The 23,884-nt window shown below is 34.3% G+C and overlaps 1 protein-coding gene across 4 annotated transcripts in view; it reads right to left on the bottom strand.

Annotated features, from left to right (window-relative positions):
• The window catches only part of LOC148280806 (uncharacterized), a 171,896-nt gene that overhangs the window by 6,651 nt on the left and 141,361 nt on the right, over nt 1–23,884 (bottom strand). For 2 of the 4 annotated variants that reach the window (XM_088227766.1, XM_088227769.1), the window contains 4 exons: nt 20,776–20,912; nt 19,095–19,264; nt 16,219–16,363; nt 2,043–2,257 (listed from right to left, as the gene is read on the bottom strand). In XM_088227766.1, coding sequence (XP_088083892.1) covers nt 2,043–2,257; nt 16,219–16,363; nt 19,095–19,264; nt 20,776–20,912 — 667 coding nt within the window. Of the gene's footprint in view, nt 1–504; nt 651–2,042; nt 2,258–16,218; nt 16,364–19,094; nt 19,265–20,775; nt 20,913–23,884 lie in introns of all 4 variants that reach the window. The other 2 variants (XM_088227767.1, XM_088227768.1) reach the window with 2 other exon arrangements.

Raw genomic sequence — 23,884 nt, 5'->3', positions numbered from 1 at the left:
GCGTGGAATAAAATATGAATATTAAGCCGAGAAGAAAAATTTAAATTTTAAGTGGGTTGGAAATGAATGAGGTATTGATCGGTATCATTAAAATTGACGTATTTTTGCGATCAACATAAATGGGATATTTTCAAATAATATGGAAGGAAAAATGCTGAAAAATATTTTTCTGTTACCTGGATTAACTGCTGCATCCTTGGTTGCGTGAAACGATAGTGAGAATTAATTATTGAAAAAAATGGACTGTTGAGTGAGCTTAATATTTTGAAAACTGAACTAATGAATATTTTTTTTGAAGAAGCTAAAGCTTGTAGGACACATTTCACGAAAGATCCATTACAAGTTATTAAGACAAAAATATCAGATGATGGTGAATAGCAATTCTTTGTACCTGTCTGTATAGTACGTTATTGGCGATAAGATTTGAATGATGATATTAGCCATCTTTGTGCAGTCTTAGTTCAGACACTTATAAGTTTGAGTATAGTAAAGGGTGTCACCTACCGATCGTTTACTGGATTTGGTCTCTTCCACGTTCATGCCGGAAGAAGAGAGTGAGGTTATATCTGGCCGCGCCGACGACACACCGTTATAGGCATAGTAGCTTTTGTAGAAATCCGTCCCACCCGTGACCCCCTGCTCGGCCGCCACTGTAAACACACCCATTCGTGAGATAGGCAAAAGAGACAGGCAGAGAGAAAGAAGAGACGAGGGACAAAGTAGTTATGGTCAAAGGACGCGCGTGAGGCATTCGGCATTTCTAACCACGAGACGTTACACCGGGAGTTTAAACCCTGCCCCGTCAGAGGGATCATTTACTATGTGGCGTGGGCAACCGGCACGATATACTGACAACATTCTGGGTCACCAGGAATGGGTGAAGGATTTCTACAAGACTACTGTGGTTTTCCAGTGTTTTGAGCGGAGGTGACGTATGTACATTCTAGCGAAGATATCGTAGTTGACGCGAAAGTTACTATTACGAGGCTACTGAGAAGTTTCACCTGAAATGAACATAAATTAAATATAGTCATTCGGGAACGAGGAAACTTTGATCCGATGAAAAGTTTACGGTTTAACAGTCGCTGATGGCGTTGTTAAGTGAACCCCACCGAGTTAAAGTGCCTCCCTCAGTCCCATGATCTCTGGAGAAGAACTCCGCTTTCCGAATGTACATATGTCACCCCCTACAACAAAAACATTCAACATAAAAAGCATGGAAAACTACAGACCGTCACATTTTCTGGTCTTCTGAAAGCTCCCTGTATCAAGCCAAGCCAAGACATAATGAGAAGCATGATGGGGATGCGAATGATTTAATGACTCGAGATGCTCAGGGTTTAGAGAAAACCAGAAAATGTTTAATAATTGGAAAGGAGGGGAAGGAAGAAATGAGATGTTATACATATTGGATTAAATGAAGTAAATATTAAGGAAATAGTTCTGGAGGCATGGTTTTAAGGATGATAGTGAATGAAGAAGATTTTGAAAAGCTACAGGAAAGATGAAGGAAGAGTGATGGTGGTAGCAATTTTTGGACTTGAATTTGGATATCAATAGTTATTGCATGGGTATATTCGGCTTTGGCCGAAGAAAGGTAATATATAAGGAAGACTAAGCACCAGAGAAGATGAAGGGCTTTTGGTGTGTGGTATGCTAGAATTTACTAGAAATTGCCGGGCTTTCATTGGGGACAATGAATAAAGATAAGGGGTAGTTGGTGCTTCGTATGACAGACTAGTGTCTGCAATCTGCAACCAACCACCTGGGCCTTAGTCGGGATATTAATAATGTGTTTTTAAGCTAAGGATAAATGGGAAGATGAGGGGGTGTCGGTGTGTGGTGTGAGAGAACAGTCCCAAATATTTCCCGGGTTTTTATTTTATGGGTTGAGGTATCAATGGTAGATGTTTAAGCTGAGGATGATAATGGAAGAGGAAGATTAGACGGTGGAAAAGATGAGGGGACATTGGTGCGTGGTATGACAGAATAGTGCCAGCAATCGCGCGGGTTTGAGTTGGGCTAAGAGTGTGGCCGCGTACATCTGCGGGTTGTGGCGCGCGGGCCGCCGGGTGCCTCACACGTACCAGCCGGCGAGGCTGCTTGACCAGGGGCCGGTTCATGCCGTTCATCTTGTGGTAGAGGCCGCAGGCGTTGCACAGGTAGTGGCCCGTGCCATCCCTCCTCCACAGCGGAGTGTGGATGGCGCCGCAGTTCACGCACTCGCGCCCCTCGCTGAAGTACTCCGCCACCTCGACTGCAGAGACAAGCATATTTGCACAGGTTCACAATTAATCCCTAAATGGAAAAACAGATTCAACATCACAGCGAATCCTCCAATCCAAAAGCAAAAACGTAATTATTAACACATTTTTTAAACAAATTTTGTCAAACTTGTGATGTCTTTATTGTAGTTTTTTGTTGTGTTTTATGGATGCCAATTTGAATATTTAAAAAATGAATTTTAAAATGGCCGAGACTCTCATCTCATGAGGAGGATTTACTGAAAAATTGAGAAATATGGACAAAATGTAAATGACATCGGTGCAAAATCGTCTGCTAAGAAAAGAGACTACATAATCTCTTGTCTTAAACAAGGTAGAAATAACATTGACCGCATACTCATGTTTAGTTTACTAAATGGCTTAAATCAATTAACAATAAAATTACTGGAAAATGTGGCATTCAATGTTTTGATCTGCCGGTTGATAAATAATGCTGTTTCTCAATTAGCGCCGCATAAACTATGGCTTACATACTTACATGCACAAACGTCACGATCGTGTCTAAAATCAACTCAACTCAGGATCTGGACTATTTTGGTGCAAGTCTTTCAAGATTTCAGGATTTAAGCAATTATTTGAATATACCGGATTTGGTCCTAGCTCTTATTTTCTTTGGTTGTATTTTATTTTAATCGTACCTGTACATAAAATACACAAATGCATTTGACTGTCACTAAACGGGCTGAATGAGTCCGTAAATAAATAAAATCAGCATAAATACAGCATTGTTTACATTGACTTTTCTCATGGTTTAGATTTGATTCTGTAAGGAGGTAATAGGTACCTAGTGGAATTTAAAAAAACTATGAATGAAACTATTTTATGAATGGGTCCAGCGTCCAGACAGGTAAACTTCGGCGACAAAAGGTGCCATAAACAACAAGAGATCACATCTCAAAAGGGTCCGTAAGTGGCGCTATGTTTGAGCGGTAAAAACAAGGCGCCTCTTTCGTCGTCCTTCCGGTTTAAAATATTAAGACATTTAAAAAAAACATTGCAGACAAACGAAGGGAAAGAGGATTATAAAGTAATTGTTTGGTTTAAATTTGTTGCAACAGAGAGGGAAAACATTTTTGAGAAGGGAATATGGAAGTCTAGGTATTTACAGGGCTTATGACTTATGACCTGTCATTGACTGGTTTTTCAGTGCTGCAGAGCAGCGTTTATTTTATAATTAAAAAATACATATAATAATTTGTTCCCCTTTAAGTCTAATGACTTTTCGGTGGGACACATTTTTTTTTTATGACAGGTTTATATTACATTTATTTTATTTATATTTTACAAATTCATTCATCACAACAGGCACTATAAAGTATCTAGAAGATATTTCGTCAGTTCTTTTCATTTGAAGATCTTTCATGTTAATGATGGTTTGAGGGAGATCATTGAACAATCTTGGAACAACGCAATTTAATGTTCGCTCTCCGAAGTAATTTGTAATTCGGGGAACAGACAGGGAGCCCTTAGATTTTAATCTAGTGTTGTGAGTGCGGGAAACTCTTTTTTTATATTCCGGATCAACAAAGTGATCTACAATCAATTTGTAGTCACAAAGTTGTTTTACCGGCAGGACATTACAGAATTTAAAATATACACCTTCGCCCATATGTTTCGCCTCACGGATTATGCTATCCGGTACAATCTCCCTGAACAGTATTACCTGAGTATCATAAATTTTACCCAGATGAGAACGGAAGGTGAGACCCAGACACGCACTCCGTAAGATATAATGGATTCAATGAGTTTAAGTGGCCACTTTACACACTGTATAACATTCACAATTCTGCCTATGTTTAAACATCCACATTTCTCAACTCTTCCATCTGTTGACTTTTATGAATTAAAAGAGCTGAAACCTTTATCATGTGGGTGAGATTCATCCGGCTGAATCAATTCGCCTACTAGGCAACGCCTGAAAACCATTTTCCAATTTCATACTTCTTATTTTACCTAGACTTAAATATTCCCTTCCCAAAAACGTTTTCCCTCTCTGTTGCAACAAATTTAAATATGAATAACTCCCTAGGGAGGAAATCCAGCTAGTCTGCAAGCATTTGGACATAATTGTGTTTAATTTTCTTTGTTGATAAGAGGATTGCTCTCATTGTGGAATAAAAAAATACAAGCATTCCTATGGATTAGTTATTGTATTATAATAATTATTGTAATGTAATTAATTTAAAAAATATATTTCAAACAGTAGGAATGGTGCGTTCAAATGTTTGATAAGCCTTTAAAATGTGTAAGTGCCTGTCGGTGAACCAAGTAAACATGCAATTTTTGCGTGTGTAGGGACGCACATTATAATTCAAATGAAAACTTATTGAGAAAATGTCTATATTCGTGCATTATTATCGGCAAAATCAAGAAAGGAGTGCTGCGTTGGCTTGGGCATGTAGAGCGAATGGACGGCGAAAGAACGGCTAAAACGATTAACGGTGTGAATGTTGATGGATGCAGAAAGCGGGGAATACCGAAAAAGATATGGCATGACCAAATTCAACAAATACTTGAAGGCGGACATGTTAAAAGTCGGAATAATCGATGTGCGAGTATAAGAAGGTAAATGAATGTAGAGAAAGTCAGGTCTGTATGCTAAGACAGGGATATGGCGTTCTATTCTCTTTACCTACTCCTACGACAAAACGGCCTGATGTTTCGTTTGTTTGAAAACTGATTGTTTAGCACACATAACACAAGTTTTATTAAAGCGTTATATGGACTGTACCTACATGTTTGTTTATTTATTCAAAATTACACTAGTTCCTAGATTCATTAACCTATTAAGGTTTTTTAGGCTGTGCCCGTGTTAAGCCATAATAATGAACAAGAGTGAAAAATACACAGTAAAATAAATTAAATTAAAATAATATGTGATGCAATAGAATAAAAATCCAGAAAAATAAATTATAAATAATAAAAATTCAAACAAAAAATAATAACATTTCAAACATAAAGAAGATAACATGAAAAAACCGACATAAATATTAAAATATAAATTTTACTAATTTAGATACATACATAATCAAATATACAAAATAACATAAACATTGAAATGAATAGAAAATAATGCAAAAAAACATCATTGAAATGATATCGAGATATGGTTTATAAAGTAAGAAATTATAGATACAAAATAAAAAAATAAATAAAAAAATAACGAACAAACCTCAAAATTAAATTAAAACCATGGTTAAAGCTGGTTTTACTTATTGATTAAAAATTACAGTTAACACGTGTCGTATCCTATAAATTTGTGTTTCTCAAAAGAAACCAAAATAATCCTGCATCGCTTACAAATTTAAACGCACTTGATATTAAATTAACAAAATTAAAAAAATTAACCTTAAAATTATATTTTGTTTATATAAATAATAATTATATTATTTTTATCAGTCTGAAGATACACGTTAGAGGATGAAAGTGTTAATTGGTCAAATAAATCAGTAAAAATAGTATTTGGACAAATTGCTGATGACAATCATCATTTTTGGTGGGGTTTTTCCGCCTAAATATTTATTCATATTTTAAAATGTGGGTATTTTTTAACAATGTGTTATTATATCGTTTGGAAGTTAGGTAAGTCACTAATTTGTAATTACTTATTCCATTTGTACAGTGAAAAGGAAGTGTGCGCGGCATGGATAACTGATAAGGAAACATGTTTACTGCGCAAGTCTCTTCCTGTCAGCAACGTTTAAATTTAGAACGATCGCATTTTCCTTCGCTAAAACGGTTAATTTAAAAACAAATGAATAATAATAAAAAAAACAGTAAGCTACACACGCAGCTGATAACGCCGATGCGATGTAATGGTAGCATTAAAAGCGTTCTCACAAGATAAAGAAACGCTGTAAAAAAGGTCCTGCTTTTAAATGGTGACATTTTGTTTTTCTTAGTGGCACTTTATATTATGACCTCTCCTGCCCGTACAGAGACAATATGGTGAAAAAAGTATTTACTTTTGTTTTCACTATCAAGTTGCTATCTGCAAATAAAATTAGAATGAACTTTTCTCTCCTTGAGTTTTGTCTCTGAGTGAGAGCATGAAAATGAGAAATCAATATTGATTGAGGGTACTACGAGGGTCATTCACGAAATAAGCTCACAAACGCTCGTATTCAATTGAAATTCACAAACACATTAAACCATTTTTCAACGTAATCGCCGTCGAGATCGACGCAGACTGCAGAGTCGAGGCACCAGTTTTTGTATGCCAGGGTCATATAAATCCGCCACCAGTTGTTTTGGTTGCTTTTTCACTGCTTCTTTAACCTCCAGATCGTTGGAAAAACGTTTTCCACCTAAAAACTCTTTAAGTTTAGTGAAAATGTCATAGTCCAAAGGCGCCAAGTCAAGAGAATAGAGGGAGTGAGTGACAATAATAATATCCAAACGATGCCAACAGCTCCTGTGTAACTCGCGCGGTGTGGTGCCCGGCGTTGTCATGCAGGAGGCATTCTCCCCGGGTCAGAATTCCCCTTTTGGGGTTCTATATGGCTGTTCTGGGTTTTTTTTCGTAGTAAGTTGCTCCATTAGTGGTATTCCTTTTAGTCATAAAATCAACCAAAAGGACCCCCTAACGGTCCCAGAAAACTGATGCAATATTTTTTTTGGCTGAATGGGTCGTTTTGAACTTCTTGGTGGATGGGGAAGATGTATGACGCCACTTAAATGATCGTTTTTTGGATTCTGGAGCGTAGTTACACACACACCCACGTCTTCTTCCGTAACGATAGAGTCCAGAAAAGCTTCTTCCTGTGTAAAACGATCCAAAAATTTACGCGTGGAAAAATTTACCGCGACTAAAAAAAATGGCCGACAAACTCGCGCGACCAAATAACTAAACGTTAAGATCCCCCCTACACGTCAGGTTCGCCAACTTTGGAACGTAAAATTCCCCCGGCCTAAGGAGCCTTTGTAACCTCGTTTTGTGGATGACCTCGTATTCGCAAACCTGGCAAAATCCATCCTTTATTTTGAGCGAATCACAAAAAATTGATGCAATAATGGCTTTGACTTTTTTTATTTACATTTCAATTTCAATAAAAGTTAAGGAACAGAATGGAGATGTTTCTTTAGATACTGAAGAAACATCATTGGTTGAAGAAAGAGGAATTGTGGATGGGTATTAATACTTGTTAAGAGGGTGCTGTGACAGTTAGAACGAAAGGGTAAACCATGAAATGATAAGCGTTGACATTTTTCAGGTATATAGGAGCGTTAGGACTATGATGTACAGTGGACAGAGGTAAGAGGGAGTTTTAATCTCTCTGCTGTGTAATTTGTGTGCATTTATAATTACTCGTAATATCAGGTACAAAAAGTTAAGCAAATAAAAAAAAAGTAGCGTATGTACCCTATGCACTATCGTATGCGGATAAGGAAGAAGTTTTAACGTTAACGTGATCTTTTACCGAACATGGCGTAAGATCGATACAATTTATTGCGTCGAACAAATCGTCGAAAAACCTTACAAAAAGGGCGAATTCCTGGAATTCCAGGCGTAGAAAAGACAGGGGAAGTAAATATTTTAACATAAATACAAAAAAATGGTACAGTCATCATTATCATAATTTTCAAATTTGCATCCACTGCATTGGTACTCCGATTCCAGAGTATCTGGGTAATTTTCACCCGTACACTAAATCATTTTTACAATTTTATTTTTTTTCATCTCGCGACGAAAAAAACCAATACAATTCAACCACAAACTAAAAAATACTTTCACTTCAATGGTTTCTTCAATAAAGGATCTTGGCATTACTTTAGATAGTAAACTCTCCTATCGTGAACGCATTGATACTATTGTAAACAAATCTCTCAAACTTCTCGGTTTTATCAATAGCGTGACGGCGGACGGGGAAAATATTAATACCATCAAAACTCTTTATTGCTCACTAGTTCGACCCCATCTAGAATACACTTCTCCTATTTGGTCTCCATTCTACAGGACTCATATTGAGTCTGTCCAACACCGTTTTCTAAGAAAAGTGGCATGGTTACTCGGATTACAAAGGGGTAATTATTCCTATTTTGAAATAGAGCAATCTTTTAATATGTCTTCATTGGAGAGACGTAGAACTGAAATGGACCTTATATGCAAATTAAAAATACTTCATGCTATAAGTGATGTCCCATCTCTGTTGCAATCAATTTCTTTTCGTGTTCTCAACCATATCACCAGAAGTCAAAATCTTCTATTTATAAAATCTTCTAAGAGCAACTTTGGTTTTTATGCCCCAATGTCCAGAATGTGTAGATTAGTCAATTCATCACACGACCTGGAATTCTTTGGGATAGATCTTCCGGCTTTTCGTAGATCTCTTCGTGACTTAACAGTGTGGGATGAAGTTGGATTAGCATGGTTTAGCTCGAAGTCTTAGGTCTTTCGTTTTTATGAATATATTGTATACAATTATTGTTTTGCCCTTGTTTGTCTTTGCTAAATAGTTTTATGTTATTTTTGTTCAGTTTCTTGCATTTATGTTTCTTCATGTAACTGTTTTAATTGCCTTAGGCCATTTATATAATAAATAAATAAATAAATATCATCTCTTAAAGTGCCGACAACTGTATACTTTACTCTATTACCCTTTTTTATAAAACAAAATAGACTCTAGTTAACCTCTATAAAATTGAATACCCCTGTCACCCTGTCACCTAGAAGGCAGTAGTTTCGTTCATTATGTAGGTAGATGAAGCTACACAGACCGACCAATAAACGCAATGGCATGGCGCCATCATACAATGCACATTACACCATAGACCATAGACGAGGTGAACCATAGAGGTAAAGGTACCTGTCGTCTGTTCCTAATTTGAAACGCTGTCACTTTTGACAAATTTTACGGCCAGCTGACACAATTCTTCACCTGGGATAATTATTTTCAAACAAATAAGTCGACAGCTAAGGAATTTGTTTTATTCAAAGATTAAGATGTTTATTGTTGACGTTAGTAATTTAAAAAGTAGTCTTCAAAATGTAGAGCAAAAAAGTTATATAAATATTATATTCATACTTAGTAACACTGCCACACTGGCAGAAGTCAAACAAAACGATGGGTAATGGGGTCGACCACAAACTCTGAATTCGGGCAAAGAAATTTCAGGTTTCTGGGCTTAAAAATATTCAATATGCTACCCGAAAATCACAAAACCATGACCCGAATTCAATTAAATAAATTTGTTATTAAACGGTTACTGGATTTAAATAGAAAAAAAACGAAAAACTTACTTAAAAACAATCTTAAATAATAAATGGTAAATTACAATATTTAATAACTTTATAATAAATCAGCTAGTAGGTAGTCATGTTATTCTTCGTTTTTGCACAAAAATGTCTGCCTTAAAACAGGTTGTACCTAGTCAGGCAGACTAGACATAATCTATAGAAATCTATTACCTTATTTTGTATGTAGTAGATAAAGAAATTGTAATTTTTGTTATTGACCATGATTATAATTATTATTATACGTGAGGTACAAACTAGGGCAGTGGCCTATGCACCATTGAATGCAAAAATGTGTCAGGAGGAATAAAACTTCCAAAAAATCATTATCATCATCATCCTATCCATAATAATAATAAAAGGTCTGACACTTTGTGTGCCAGTCTAAGAACAGTGAAACACAGTAGAACTCCAATTGTCCGAATCAATTGGCACCGGACCCGATTCAGATCAAAATAAAAATTCGGATAATTATTTTTTTTCGAAAAAAATGTATATTTTAATTCATTACTGTATTGCTTGTTAAAAAGTAAAATGAATGATTGAAAATGAAAACTGACCATTTTATTAATTAAATTAAAAGGCAACACTTTTACATGTTAAGCGTAGTTACAAGCGCAGTACATTAGTACAGTATGAACGTACCGTACTGTAAATGATAGCAATTGCTTGCTGAACATCTCAGTCAAAGTAAGCTGTTTGACTGTCATCATCTGTTTTCGGGCAGCCAAGTCGTTATTTTGCGAATGTACGTTTCCATATCATGACTTTTTTCTGAAAGTCTGAAAGCAATTCGGATAGTCGGGGTTCGAAAAATTTGAGTTCTACTGTACTGCATTTTTAAACCATCTTTTAAATAAATATTTCATGTTGACCTTGTCAGGAATCCAAACCGGGATCTTAAGAACAGTAGACGAATGCGCCAGCCACCAGATTATTATTTTTTTATTTTCCAACATTTTGTAGAGGGTTAATGCCAATCAAAAAATATACATACATATAAAACAATTATGTACACAAACATATGTGATAGTGTTCTTTTATTTAACATAGTTTCAAACATTTCAAACAGTTTATCTTTACATAACAAAATAGCTGTAAAATTACTCTGCCATAATGTTGTGATTTACGACATTGGCCCTTTTAGACCCAAGCCACATATATACTTACAAGTTTTTTTAATTCAATAAATACGTTTATGAATATTTTTCCTACCTTGTTAAAGGCAAAAGCCGTGAAATTAATAAATTAAAACGTTGGTATATCAAATATATTTTTTAAACTAGGTTAGTCACGATAAAATGCCGTAAAAAAAATATTAAAAAAGTCCTTTTTTAAAAAATCCATCTGACCACGAGTTAAACACGTCATAGAGCAGGAATTCATCTATAAGGGCGACATTAGCGCGTCAAAAAAAACTGCCTTCTAAATTACGAAGATATATCGATAGCTGTCAAAGGAACACGTGTCTTAATGGCTTGACAGCTAAGTGGAAAAAAGGGGCAGAAAGGACTATTTAAGTGGGCGTAAAAAGGATTTATTACGGATTATAAAAATCTGCAAATATTTTTTAATGTTTGTTAAAAAAAAAGGTTTTTTTTAAAAACATTTACAGCGGTATATTTATGCATGGGAATTATTGCTATTATTTTATTTAAAATATCATGAAGCTTCCTTTATAAAATAAATTCCATTAGACAAATTTATAAAGAAGAAAAAATAAAAGAATTTGAGATGAATGAGTCACTCAGATACCAAAATAATATTAAAATTCCTAAATTCCACACAAGTCATGGTCAAAATAGCTTTGTCTTTAGTGGTGTAAAAAATTATAATAATCTCCCCAATGAACTAAAAACAATTAAAAATAATAAATAAATAAATAAATTTAAAGTAAATCTAAAGAAATTTTTTGAACACGTGTAAAAACCGCATAATTAGTATGAATGTATTATTATTTTATATTTTTTTCCTTATATGTTTTTTTTTTCACATATTCAAAATTATATAAACTCTTATAAATAAACAACTACAACAGTGTAAGTGTCCAAGCACAAGAGTTAGTCTCTTTTTTTGGAGAGTTAAAGTGATAACATTTACTATTTAGATGTATAAAAGTAGATTTGTTTAGAATTTTTTTTAAACATGTACCTTTTATGAAATTTATTAATATTTAATTTTTTATAAAAAGCTATTCTGAAACTGATTGAGGAATATGTGTATCGGGGAAGTATGTTTACTCGTCATTTCCTTATCCACACTTAGTGGCGCATAGGGCAATGCACTGGTATACCAATTATGCAGCGTATTTCAATCATCTGTTGCATGATCAGAAACCGGGAAAGATATTGAATAGTTGATGAGTGCCGAGATAGGGTGAACGGTGCACTAAAATCGATGGCAAATAAATGTTTGCCGCAGGAGGCGAAATTTTAGGCACACAATGGAGTTCTGGTGCCGACTATTTCGTATAGAATTTGAAAAACAAGACTGGAAGCAGGTTCAATGCTGTCAATGCGATCTCTAAGGATGCGTGGTAAAACTATGTACAACAGGTTCACAAATATCGAAAACGGGAAATATACTCATAGGCGCTTGGCCGTAGTGGCGCGGGTGCGGTGAACGCAAACATATGGTGTCGAGTAGTGTAGTGTCTATGGTGATCGCGCAGGCACGGCAAAGCGCCGCGTACTGCGCCCGAGGCTGAGATAAGCACTATCGACAAATCAAGATAGGAGTTCTGCGTTAGTTTGGACATGCATATAGAGTGAATGGACGGCGAAAGAACGAACGGCTTAAAATATTTACAATGCAAATGTTGATGGATGCAGAAAACGAGGAAGTTACTGTAAATTGGGCGGGATAAGGACAAAAATGCTTGAAGAGAGGATAAGGAGGGAAGGGGAGATGTACATATTTATTATTATAATGTCTACTAAGTTACATAATACATTTTTAGTGTAAATTTTAAATCTGACAGAGTGATGTTTGTGTAATCTATATTTTTAAATTTTGTATTGTACATTGAAAAAGTCCTACGAAAAAAAGCATTTTTAACATACGATGTTTTACTTATTGGTACATGAAACAGGCGGTACCGTCTACAAATCCTGGCTGGCACATGTATTGTTATTAAACCAAGCAGCTCTGTACTATCACATTTTATTTTCAACTATCGCGCATCGCTTCGTCATGGAAAGAAACATAGTTAAGATTTATTATTTTCAACTAGAAGGGGATCAAAAGATCCAAGACAAAAATGATAAAAGTAATTCAAAAAATATATTGAGTTAACGATTTATGAAACCATTTTGACCCCAGAGGAGATAACGAATAATGGATTTGTGTTTCGTAAAATGACCTCTGGGCGCCAAATAATAACGACCTCTGAATACAATGTCAATTAGGACAAAATATTTTAAACGTTAACTTTTCATTTTTTTTAATAGTTAAGAAGTCAGTAGACCGAGCTGAGTAGTTAGTACAGGAGTCTCCGAGCGTTCGTTCGTACGTAGCGGAAACGACAGCGAAGTATGTAAGACTGATAGATATGTAACGCGAACGACTTTACGAAACAAAGGCACGGTGAATTATACTGTTTGCCATTTTCAAGGCTTAAAAAATTTCATTTCAACCTCAATGGCGAATTACAAAATGATTCTATGAATATTGATTTTACTTTGATTTAAAATTTAAGTAAAACTTTTTATTAATTACTTTGACGTCACAAGCAACAAATTCATTCAAATGATTTAAAGAGCGGGTGGATTTTAAGTTAAGTGTTCTCAAATAGCCGTATTAAATTCATTTATTTATTTTACACAAAATACGCAGTCAAAACCAAAACCAAAATATATGTATATCTACCCTCATACATAGTTTTTAAACACAGGGTAAGAAAAAGGAAAGAAAAACCTATTATTGACTCTGATAATTTTAACCACTAGTCGAAAAAAAAAGATTATATGAGGCTCTTAGTATCAAAAATGGCCAAACGACCCTATACTTAATTCCGAGAAAAATTCGAAAATCTGTAAAAGCACTTTTTAATTTAAATATTTACAAAAAAAAAACGTGTTTGATAATATTTAGTGCCATTAACACTTTAAACAATTAATCTAAAGGTTGACATATCAAGAAACGATATTTTTCCAAGTATTGAATATGCAGTTGGCCGATTTTGATACTATTTTTAGCGTTTGGCCATCTTTGATACGGACGGCCTCATATACTCTAATATTTGTGACCACCAGCGTTAATTTGAGATTGAAATTAGACTCGATGATTGTCCCTGGAGGATACCGCCTATCGGTTGTTGATCTAATGACAACTGTCCGTCTGTCTCAAATATCACGGAGAGCGGTCGTGTCAACTAAAAACATGACATAACATTGACGGTACTTTAAAAAAATAAATAAAAAAAGGATTTCACAAGTGGATCAGACTTTCCGTTAACTCCCGAGTTAAAGATCGATTTATTTGTTCTAATTTGTTTTTATTTAAAAAATACAATTTAGTATAAATTATCGGGTTGTGGTCCCGTGGCTAGTGTCGTGGCCTCACAGATCAAAGATCCAAGGTTCACACCTCGCTCTACCTGCTTAATTCCCATTTTCAAAATTGTATCATAAGAACCCAAATGGTGTTTATTTTTTCTTTTTGCTACAAGTGATGTCCCATCTCTGTTGCAATTACTTTCTATTCATGTTCGCAACCGTGTAACTAGAAGTCGAAATTTGCTATTTATCAAATCTTCTAAGAGCAACTTTTGCTTTTGTGTCCCAATGTCCAGAATGTGTAGATTAGTTAATTCGTCACACAACTTGGAATTCTAAGGGATAGATTTTCCGGCTTTTTGTATATCTCTTCGCCATTAACACAGGTGTGGGATGAAGATGGATTGGCATGGGTTAGCTCGAAGTCTTATAAAATGCTGATCGTACCAAGTATTTTCAAATTAATAACTTATATGTAAATATAAGTTATTACATCATATTGAATACTATTATTTTATGGCCCTTGTTTGTCTTTGCTACATAGATTTATGTTATTTATTATTTCTGTTCGGTTTCTTGTACATATGTTTTTTTTCATATAACTGTTTTAATTATTGGTTTAGGCCGTATATACATTAAATAAATTAATTTAAAAAAACTCTATTTTTATTGGAGAATATTATGATCGAATGCACGGCTTGCGTTTAACACGACTTTATTCGTTATATTATTGAAAAAATAAAACTAAAAGTTTTGTTAAATAAAAAATAAAAATAATAAAAATAAATATCGATTTGATGTTTCGAAATTCAAATTCAATTTGTTACATTTTTTTAATCAAGGGTGGTATTTTATTATAATTTTGAAGAAAAACAGATGCGGGGCATTGGTGCTGAAAGAAATATGGGCGTTGCCAAAAAAATAAGGATTCTGTTACTATGCTAAATATTTCTCTTAGCGTAACAGACCCCATGAGAATACTAATCACAGTAGGTACTCAAATTAATGATATTGATTTACGAATATTTATAGCTCGTTAAACCAGTGTTACCAAAATTGACACCAAAATTCTGTGGAAAAAGTAAAAATATTTTTTTTAAAGTACGTAACAGATTCTTAATATGCAACAATTAAAAAAAAATTAATTCAAGGGAAGATTAAAAAATGTTTTATATATAAAGAGTAGTATTCATATATTTAAAACAATCGTTTGTCCACACATAAATTACTGTTTTTCCATTCTTTTTTTTTGTACTGAAGGGGAAATTAAAAATATACAAATTATGTAAAAAAACAAATATGTAAAAAAACTTCAAAAAGGTAGAAACTGTTTGAAAGAAATTTGAATAAAAATCTTTTTTTTTAAATATGACAAATTAGAAAAAAAATTATGCACACACTAACTCTTCATTGCTGTTCCAACAACTACTGACTATGAATTTAAAATTTGTTATTTGTTAATATTTATTGTAAAAAAAAATATGATACAAAAACTTTAAAAACTCTCTCCTGCAAAGTATGAAATAGATTTACAGATATAGCACTCTACGATGGGCACGTCGACTTATAATATAATATGTCGTACTAAAAATATTTATAGAAGCATTGGGTATTTTACCATGTTTTTTTAAATATGCTTTTTGCTATACACATTCATTCATTTTTATACTACGACTTTAAATAAGTTTCTAACTATGTATTCTGATTTTATTTCGCATTTTAATGAGTTTTAAAATATTTATATATACATATTCATATATTTTGAATGTTTTTTACTATGTTTTCACTACATTTATTACTTTGTTTTGACTATGTTTTTGCTTAGTGTTTTTACTACATTTTTACTATGTTTTTACTACATTTTTTACCATGTTTTTACTCCATTTTTATCTTTGTTTCTCACTTTGTCCTCTATCTTTATAAGTGTTTCTATGTATTGATTACTGTTTTTTATAATTTTTTTTTACTGTCTTAGAACGGGGTATGTGACCCTTAGTTAGGCAGTCAAAGAAACTTTGTATAAATCATAATTTTGTTATGATAATAAATAAATAAATTGTATTGTAATCCCCTAGTTGTATTCCGGAGTTGAAATGTATATTATTTTTTTTACAAACATCCAGTTTTTCCTAAATTGGCAGGTTCGTTACTTTAAAAAATATTTGACGATATAAAACGTAAACTAGGAAAGTAAGGCACTTACTGGCTGATAGTGAAGCTGCTGCAGATAGTCCCGTTGTGTTCCTGGACCTGTTACCATTCGTCGGAGAAGGGGTCTGGTTAACGTTGGACTGGTTTCTGCTAGCGTCATACGACAGGCCGGGGTCTGCGTAGTTCCAAAGTTCGGCCTGGAAAAAATGGTTACCTCACCATGATATTTGGAAATCAATCGACATAATATTTTAATTGTAATTTCATTAAATTTATTGCAATAGAGAGAGAAAACACTTTTGAGAGAGCTAAAACCTTTATTGATGTGGATGAGACACATCAATAAAGGTTTCAGCTCTTTTACTTCTCGCATGTCAACATTGAAAGCATCCACAATCCACAAACCCGAATCCGTTTTAAAGACTAAATGTCTTCGGATTCAGATTTTTTTGGCATTACGAATTGATTATATTTCTTCCTCTACTAACCAAATTCAGTAAGAAAAGCCGCGAATAAATATTTAAATTTTCAACTTTCAATGTCCCTTTCCCTGTCACTCTAAAAACCCCTTCATCTTCTACAGGACACGGGGAAGTATAAATAAAATAAATACATAAAATAAGTTATGAGTCCCATTTTCCCAGTGCTTAGTTTAAGCGCTATGAATTCTTCACGGGTGGCTTAGAGAGATCTTCCGATGATGTCAATATCGTCCGCGTAGACAAGCATCTGAACTGACTTGATTAAGATATAGCCTCTGGTTTCTATTCATATCTCATATTAATATATTTACTTGTGTAACTCGTTACCATAGATACGACACTAGCTGGCAGTAGGTTCCCGATTACAATAAGAAGTAAATTAAGTTATCTTCAATTTAAATTTATTTCAACAGAGAGGAAAAAAAATTTCGAGAAGAAATTAGGAAGTCTAGGCATTTACAGGGCTTATGACCTGTCATTGGCTGGTTTAAGTGGCCACTTTACACACTGTGTAACATTCACCATTCTGCCCATGTTTGAACATCCACATTTCCTCAACTCTTCCATCTGTTGACTTTTGTGAAGTGAAAGAGCTGAAACCTTTATCACGTGGGTGAGATTCATCCGGCTGAACCAAATCACCTACTAGGCAACGCCTGGAAACAATTTTCCAATTTTTATACTTCTTCTTTTACCAGGTAGTAATTCAACAATGTTTGATTATGTCCAAATGCTTGCAGACTGGCTGGATTTCCTCCCTAGGGAGTTGTTCATATTTAAATTTATTTCAACAGAGAGGGAAAAAGTTTTCGAGAAGAAATTAGGAAGTCTAGGCATTTACAGGGCTTATGACCTGTCATTGGCTGGTTTAAGTGGCCACTTTACACACTGTGTAACATTCACCATTCTGCCCATGTTTGAACATCTACATTTCCTCAACTCTTCCATCTGTTGACTTTTGTGAAGTGAAAGAGCTGAAACCTTTATCACGTGGGTGAGATTCATCCGGCAAACTTTTTCCCTTTCTGTTGAAATAAATTTAAATATGAACAACTCCCTAGGGAGGAAATCCAGCCAGTCTGCAAGCATTTGGACATAATCAAACATTGTTTAAGTTATCTTCAGCTATATACAAGTAAAAACAAATTTTCTATCCCAAAATGTGTATATTTTTAGGATATTTTATGTAAAACATGTTTAATTACATGTTACCGACGAAGATACTTCAAAAATCCTCTCTTTTACAAGATTATCATTTCCCAATCAGCATCTAGTGGTCCATGGGGCTCTAATGGTAGATTATCTAGATCATTTATGCTACCATGGAAGGTAAGGTGATCAGTCTTTCGTTTCAGGTGTCAGTCCAGTAAATCAAAAATATTGTGTAGAACCACATTTAAAACCATTTTCTTCAAGTCCCTGTCAGGAACAAACCCAGGATTTTAAGAGTGGTAGGCGAATCACTTTATAACAAAGTGAAATTATCTCCACTCGATTTTCTTTTTCAGGATTTTTAACTGACGAGTCAAAAACGCTCGTCTAGGGTTCTGGTTCCTTTTTTAACTCAGAACTATGTTTTTTATCCGTCTGGATACAGAATAAAATAAAACGACCGTTATTTTTTGTTATTTTTGTCATTAAAGACGACATCAAATCCATCCATCTATTTCAAATAATTACATAATTGAAATGCATGTTTTCAAGAGATGGAAGAGTAGAAAAAGATGTTGAAAGAAGAGTGAATGCGGGCAACAAAATGAACGGAGCACTAAGCACAGTAATTTCTAATAAAATATGTCAATCGAAGCTAAACTGGCAGTGCACAACGGAGTTTTAGTCCCAACACTTATGTATGGAAGTGAAACATGGAACTGGCAGAGGAAGGATGAAAGCCGAGTGAACGCGGTTGAAATGCGATCTCTTAGACGAATGTGTTGGAAATCAATGTATGACAGGGTTACGAATGATGAAATCAGGAGAGAGTGTAAATCTGAGACAAGTATAATTGATAAGATTAAAAAAGGGTCTCTGAGATGGTTTGGTCACGTAGAACGAATGGACGATGAGAGAATGGTAAAACAAGTATATATGGCAAAAATGAACGGCAACGTTAGACGAGGACGACCAAGGAAGACGTGGCATGATCAGATAAACCAAAATCTTAAGTCTGGTCATGTCAAAAGCAGACAGAACCGAAGGGCATGTATGACAAGATGTATGAATGTGGAAGAGGCTAGGAGTGTATGCCAGGATAGACGTGTGTGGCGGTCCATTCTCTCTGCCTACCCCTACGGGGAAATGGCGTGATGGTAGTAGTAGTAGTAGAAATGCATGTAAAATTGTATCGACTAATACCTACAAATTGTATGTTTTTTAGTATGTACTCGTATCTTTGTTGAATTAACTCATAAAATGAAATAAAGTAAATAAATGAATTTCTCCTTACCTGTGGAGGGTATGTTGGTTGGGGTGTGTACGGGGGCGCGGGGCGAGAGTGGGCTGTGAAGGGATTCCCAAACCTCTGTGAGAAGGCGGGTAGAGTCCCTCCTCCACTAGAGCCCTGGGGAGAAGGCCTTCCGCTGGCGTATTCTTCGGACAAAGTGGCCATGCTTCCAGCTGTCAAATAAATAAAAAAATAAGTGTTTGTTAACATGTTAAATCTACAACATTTTTTAGTGTTGATACTAAAATCTCTTATGCGTAAGATGTATATCATTTTGCATAAACGGCGCGCTGGAATATTAAAAAAAACCTCAATGTAATAATTTACTAGAAAAGCCCCTGAGCTATATTCCTGTGAACAAAAGCGTGATTTATAACGTTAAAAAAAAAATATTTAAAAAATTAAACACCATTAAAATCATTTTTAGGTAAAAAAATATTAAAAAAGTTATGAAATTCCAACACTGGATTGGCCCGGAAATAGTCATGATCTAAACCCTATCGAAAACTTGTAGCATAAAATGGCAATCGAAATAAATAAACTGAAGCCTCCGTTAAAGGAAAACCTTAAAAACATCATAGAAAAAGTTAAAATTATATGAGCATTATTCATTTTTATGCGAAAAAATCGAAAATCTACAAATTAACTATAAAACTATGAAAAAATAATATTTGGTCATTAAATAGGCCCTTTTTTGTATATCATCTTTAAACAGGGATGCTTAATAATTTAGAATGAAAAGCTATCAAGAAATCACAAAAAAAGTTTCAGTCTGGAAAGATTTCAGTGCTCGCTACTGTATATGGGGTTTCGCCAGCAAAAATCGGATCTCGGAAATACAAGTTCTTCGGAACAGAGCTCTGAGAAACATTCTTGGACTGAAATGGGATTCCCATGTCAAGGATATCTACCGACAGACAAAAATACTTCCTTTCAAGCTGATGCCACTGCATGACATAACTAATACTATTTTGAATATCATAAACTTTTCTGCTCACACAAATTTAAAATTTACATTTGCTCATGATATTCACAATTACAATACGCGTTACTCGGGGAATCTTCATGTGTCTTAAGTTTCGCTCAACGAAGTTCGGCAGAAGGTCTCTGGAAAATATTGGCCATTCCGAATTTGATAAACTGCCCGATGAGCTAAAATACGAAAAGTCGAATAGGAAATCCAAGTGTCGCAATTAAAAAATATTAGTTAAATCTTTTTGATAGTGATAGTTATTAAGGTAATTTATATAGATGGTGTAATGTACTATGTTTTATGTTTCTTTTTCAATTTTTTCTTAATATTTCGAATGTATTAACTATGTATTGTCACAAAAATGTTCTCTTAATATGTACGGTCCGAAATGAGTTTTTTTTAATAACTCCTGGGAGTACAATATGTATAACATGTTTTTTATAATAAAGAAATAAAAATAATAAAAACGTAGAGAAACCCGATAAATGACAGTGAAACGCTATTTAATTCATTTTTTTTAATTCACAATAATATCATCATGCAGCGTACATACATACATAATTGTATGTGCATACATAATTGTATGAACGTATGGGTAAGGAAATTATTGCATGAGCCAACTTACGACCAGATCGACTTACGACCTATTTGTCGGAACCGATCGCGGTCGTAGGTCGACGAATAGCTGTAGTATTAAAACGTTTAGTTAACCTGTTGCTGTCCAAATGGGCTGGCCTATATCCGAGGGGACTGGACTTCCACCGAAGTACTGCATCTGTACTCCACTTCCGGCAGGATACCCACTTCCAGATCCGCTTCCGCCAGATCTTCCGTAAGCGGACTGCGGACTGAAAAAAAGGAAAATAACAAAAATAAACTCAATTCGTAACCACCTCCAAATTCAATGTATTTACAAATTTATATGAATTGCATAGTTTTGTGTATGTGAACCTGCTACGACTACGATGAAAAACAGTATTTAATGTCGGCCTTGTGGTTTAGTGGTCAGCGCGTTTGCCTACCACGCAAGAGGTTTCGGGTTCGATTCCCAACATAATTGAGATAAAATATTTATTCTAAAATGGTGTTTATACACTGAAATATTTCATAGTTCCCTGGACTGACATCTGAAGCTAATTGACGACATGAATAATGCTCTCTTTATGGTGTTGAATTGGTTTAATTCCAACAATTTATAATTGAACGAAAAAAATACTAAATGTATTATATTTGTGACACATAATGTCAAACAAACTATGTTTAATATAAAACTTAAAGAAACAGAACTGGATCTTGTGGATACCACCGTATTTTTTAGTATAAAATAAGATTCTAAGCTTCAATGTGGTCCACATTTATCGAACAGACTTAGTTCTGCAGTCTACGCTGTTAAAAATATTCGACATCTTACTAATGTAGAAACAGTTATGGCCTATTTCAGTTACTTCGACATTGTCTTACAGTATACTGCTGTGGAGAATTGCTACAGATGTTGATTCTGATTATGTGCTGCAGAAGAGAGCTGTTCGAGCAATTTACAATATGAATCCCATAGAATTGCTTAGAGATATGTTTTAAAAAATCAATATATTGACGGTCACTTGTCAATATATCTATGAAAATTTAATGTACGAGCATAAAAATATTGTTGATTTTAGAAGAAACAGACATTTCCATAGGTTCAACACTAGAAATAAAAATATGCTAGTTGTGCCCACCACTAGACTGCAAAAAATTAATGATTCTTTTGACTCAAACTGCATTTGATTCTATAATAAGGTACCTCTTGAAATTCAGGCTTTGCCATAAAAAAAAAAGATTTTGTCAAGCACAGGCTGTTTGGAAAGAGCTAGTATAGAGTTGAAGATTATCAGGACGACAGCTTGGCATTAGATTCGTGTTTATTGATTTTGATTTAAATTTATTTGTTTTTTTGGTTTAATCTACAAATTATTGATTTATATTTTATATAAAAAATAATAAAATAAAAAATAAAATATATTGATTTACATGTTTAAGTTAGAATTTTATTGACGATTATAAGAAATTCGATGAATCCTAAATAAAGAATAAATAATAATAATAATAGAGCGTAGAACTGATCATCTTACATTCATGTAACAAAAAAATCAAGATTTTTATTTTATTTAAACACTTTTTTATGCATATACAGTTAACATACCATAAGGGCAGCAACATCCATAAGGGCGAGCAATTTTTTCCTACATACCTAAATCGTTCAATTTGAGAAAATTAGTGGTATATGAACATATTGTTGGTATATTTTACTATTTTCATTTTAAATCAAAATGTTAATAAACACATACGTTTTTTTTTTGACTAAATATCTACACTATACTATGAAGAGAACAGGGGGTAAAGAGAGCTGAGATATGCCGCGATTGGTGTGCCAATGCAGTGCCCTATGCACCATTAGGTGCGGTAAGAGAATAAAAAAATAACCACCAAGTGATGCTTATTAACATGGTTGATGTGAAATATTTATTTAAAAAGGTGTTTGTACACTAGAATATTTTCATAGTTTCTGGACTGGTACCTGAACAGTACGACTGATCGTCTTTATTTCATATAACAAAAATGATCAAGATAAGCTGCGATTGGTGTACCAATTCAGTGGCCTATGCACTATCAAAAGGGAATGAAAAAATAACGACAATGATGCTTATTGTTTTCATAAAAATTCCCTGAGAGTTAAATTTTTTGTGTATCCCGTTATTCACAGTACATATATTACGTAATGTCTACGGTGTACGTACGTACGCATGCGCAACATATTATAAATAAAACACTTTGTTATTTAAAACTGCACATAAGTATAAAATTAGCTAGATCATAACGAATCGGGTTGTGGTCCCATGGCTCGAATCCCACTCTACCCTAACTTGATTCCCATTTTCTAATAGTGGGTTAAAAGTTTCGGGTATTCAGAATTACCTATTACCAGGTGTGTAAATATTCGCTGATGTGTTAGGGTGTTTATTTTCACACCTGATGATGGGTTCCAACTTGTTGTATTCTTAATAGTGACCGAACGAAAAAAGATTTTATACTGAAACTAAAACCGAATTTCGGCTTCTGCTCTAAACAAAAACTTATTTAAATAAGTTAAGTCACTTTCAAACGCTCAAAATCAGGCAGTTTTATTGTTAAACCGTACGAATTCATTAAAATAAGTGTTAAATAAACTGCACACTGAAATAGAAGGCATAAATTTTATGAGTTAATCTGTTTTTTTTTGCGCTTTTTGGCTCGTTGTTATTTTATCATCATCATAATTCCCTTTCCGTACCTAATGGTGCATATGACACTGCATTGGTACACAAATCACACCGTACCTTGATTATTTTTAATATGAAGGTAAGTAATCAGCCTTTAGCTTCAGATGCCAGTTCAGGGACTATGAAATATTATAATGTTAAAACATTTTTTTTTTAATATACATATTTCATGTTAACCATGTCGGGAATTAAACCCGAGGCCTCTTGCATTGTAGGCAAATGAGGCACCATGAGGCCGACATGTTATACATGTAACTTATTTGTAGCAGTTCTTCAATGTACGCTAAAGGAACTTTAATTTGTTGACATTAAGGAATAACAAGTGTGAAAGGTCTTAGAACTCAGAGTCGCGAGCTATACGATGGACCCGAACACAGCCCAACGTTATCAGACACATCCCGACCGCAGGTTTCGGCTGAGCGGAAGTTTCGACCAATTGTTGACCAAATCCTAAACTGCGGCCAAAACTGGCCAAAACCGAAACATCTTGTCGAAAGTCAGTCACTGATATTAAATTACCT

This window comes from Micrasema longulum, unplaced genomic scaffold, assembly GCF_059751315.1.
Source record: "Micrasema longulum isolate JH-2025_06_02 unplaced genomic scaffold, ASM5975131v1 h1tg000534l, whole genome shotgun sequence".
Lineage (NCBI taxonomy): Eukaryota > Metazoa > Arthropoda > Insecta > Trichoptera > Brachycentridae > Micrasema > Micrasema longulum.
The sequence above is the reverse complement of the archived record's forward strand: the minus strand, read 5'-3'. Positions and strand labels throughout refer to the sequence as shown.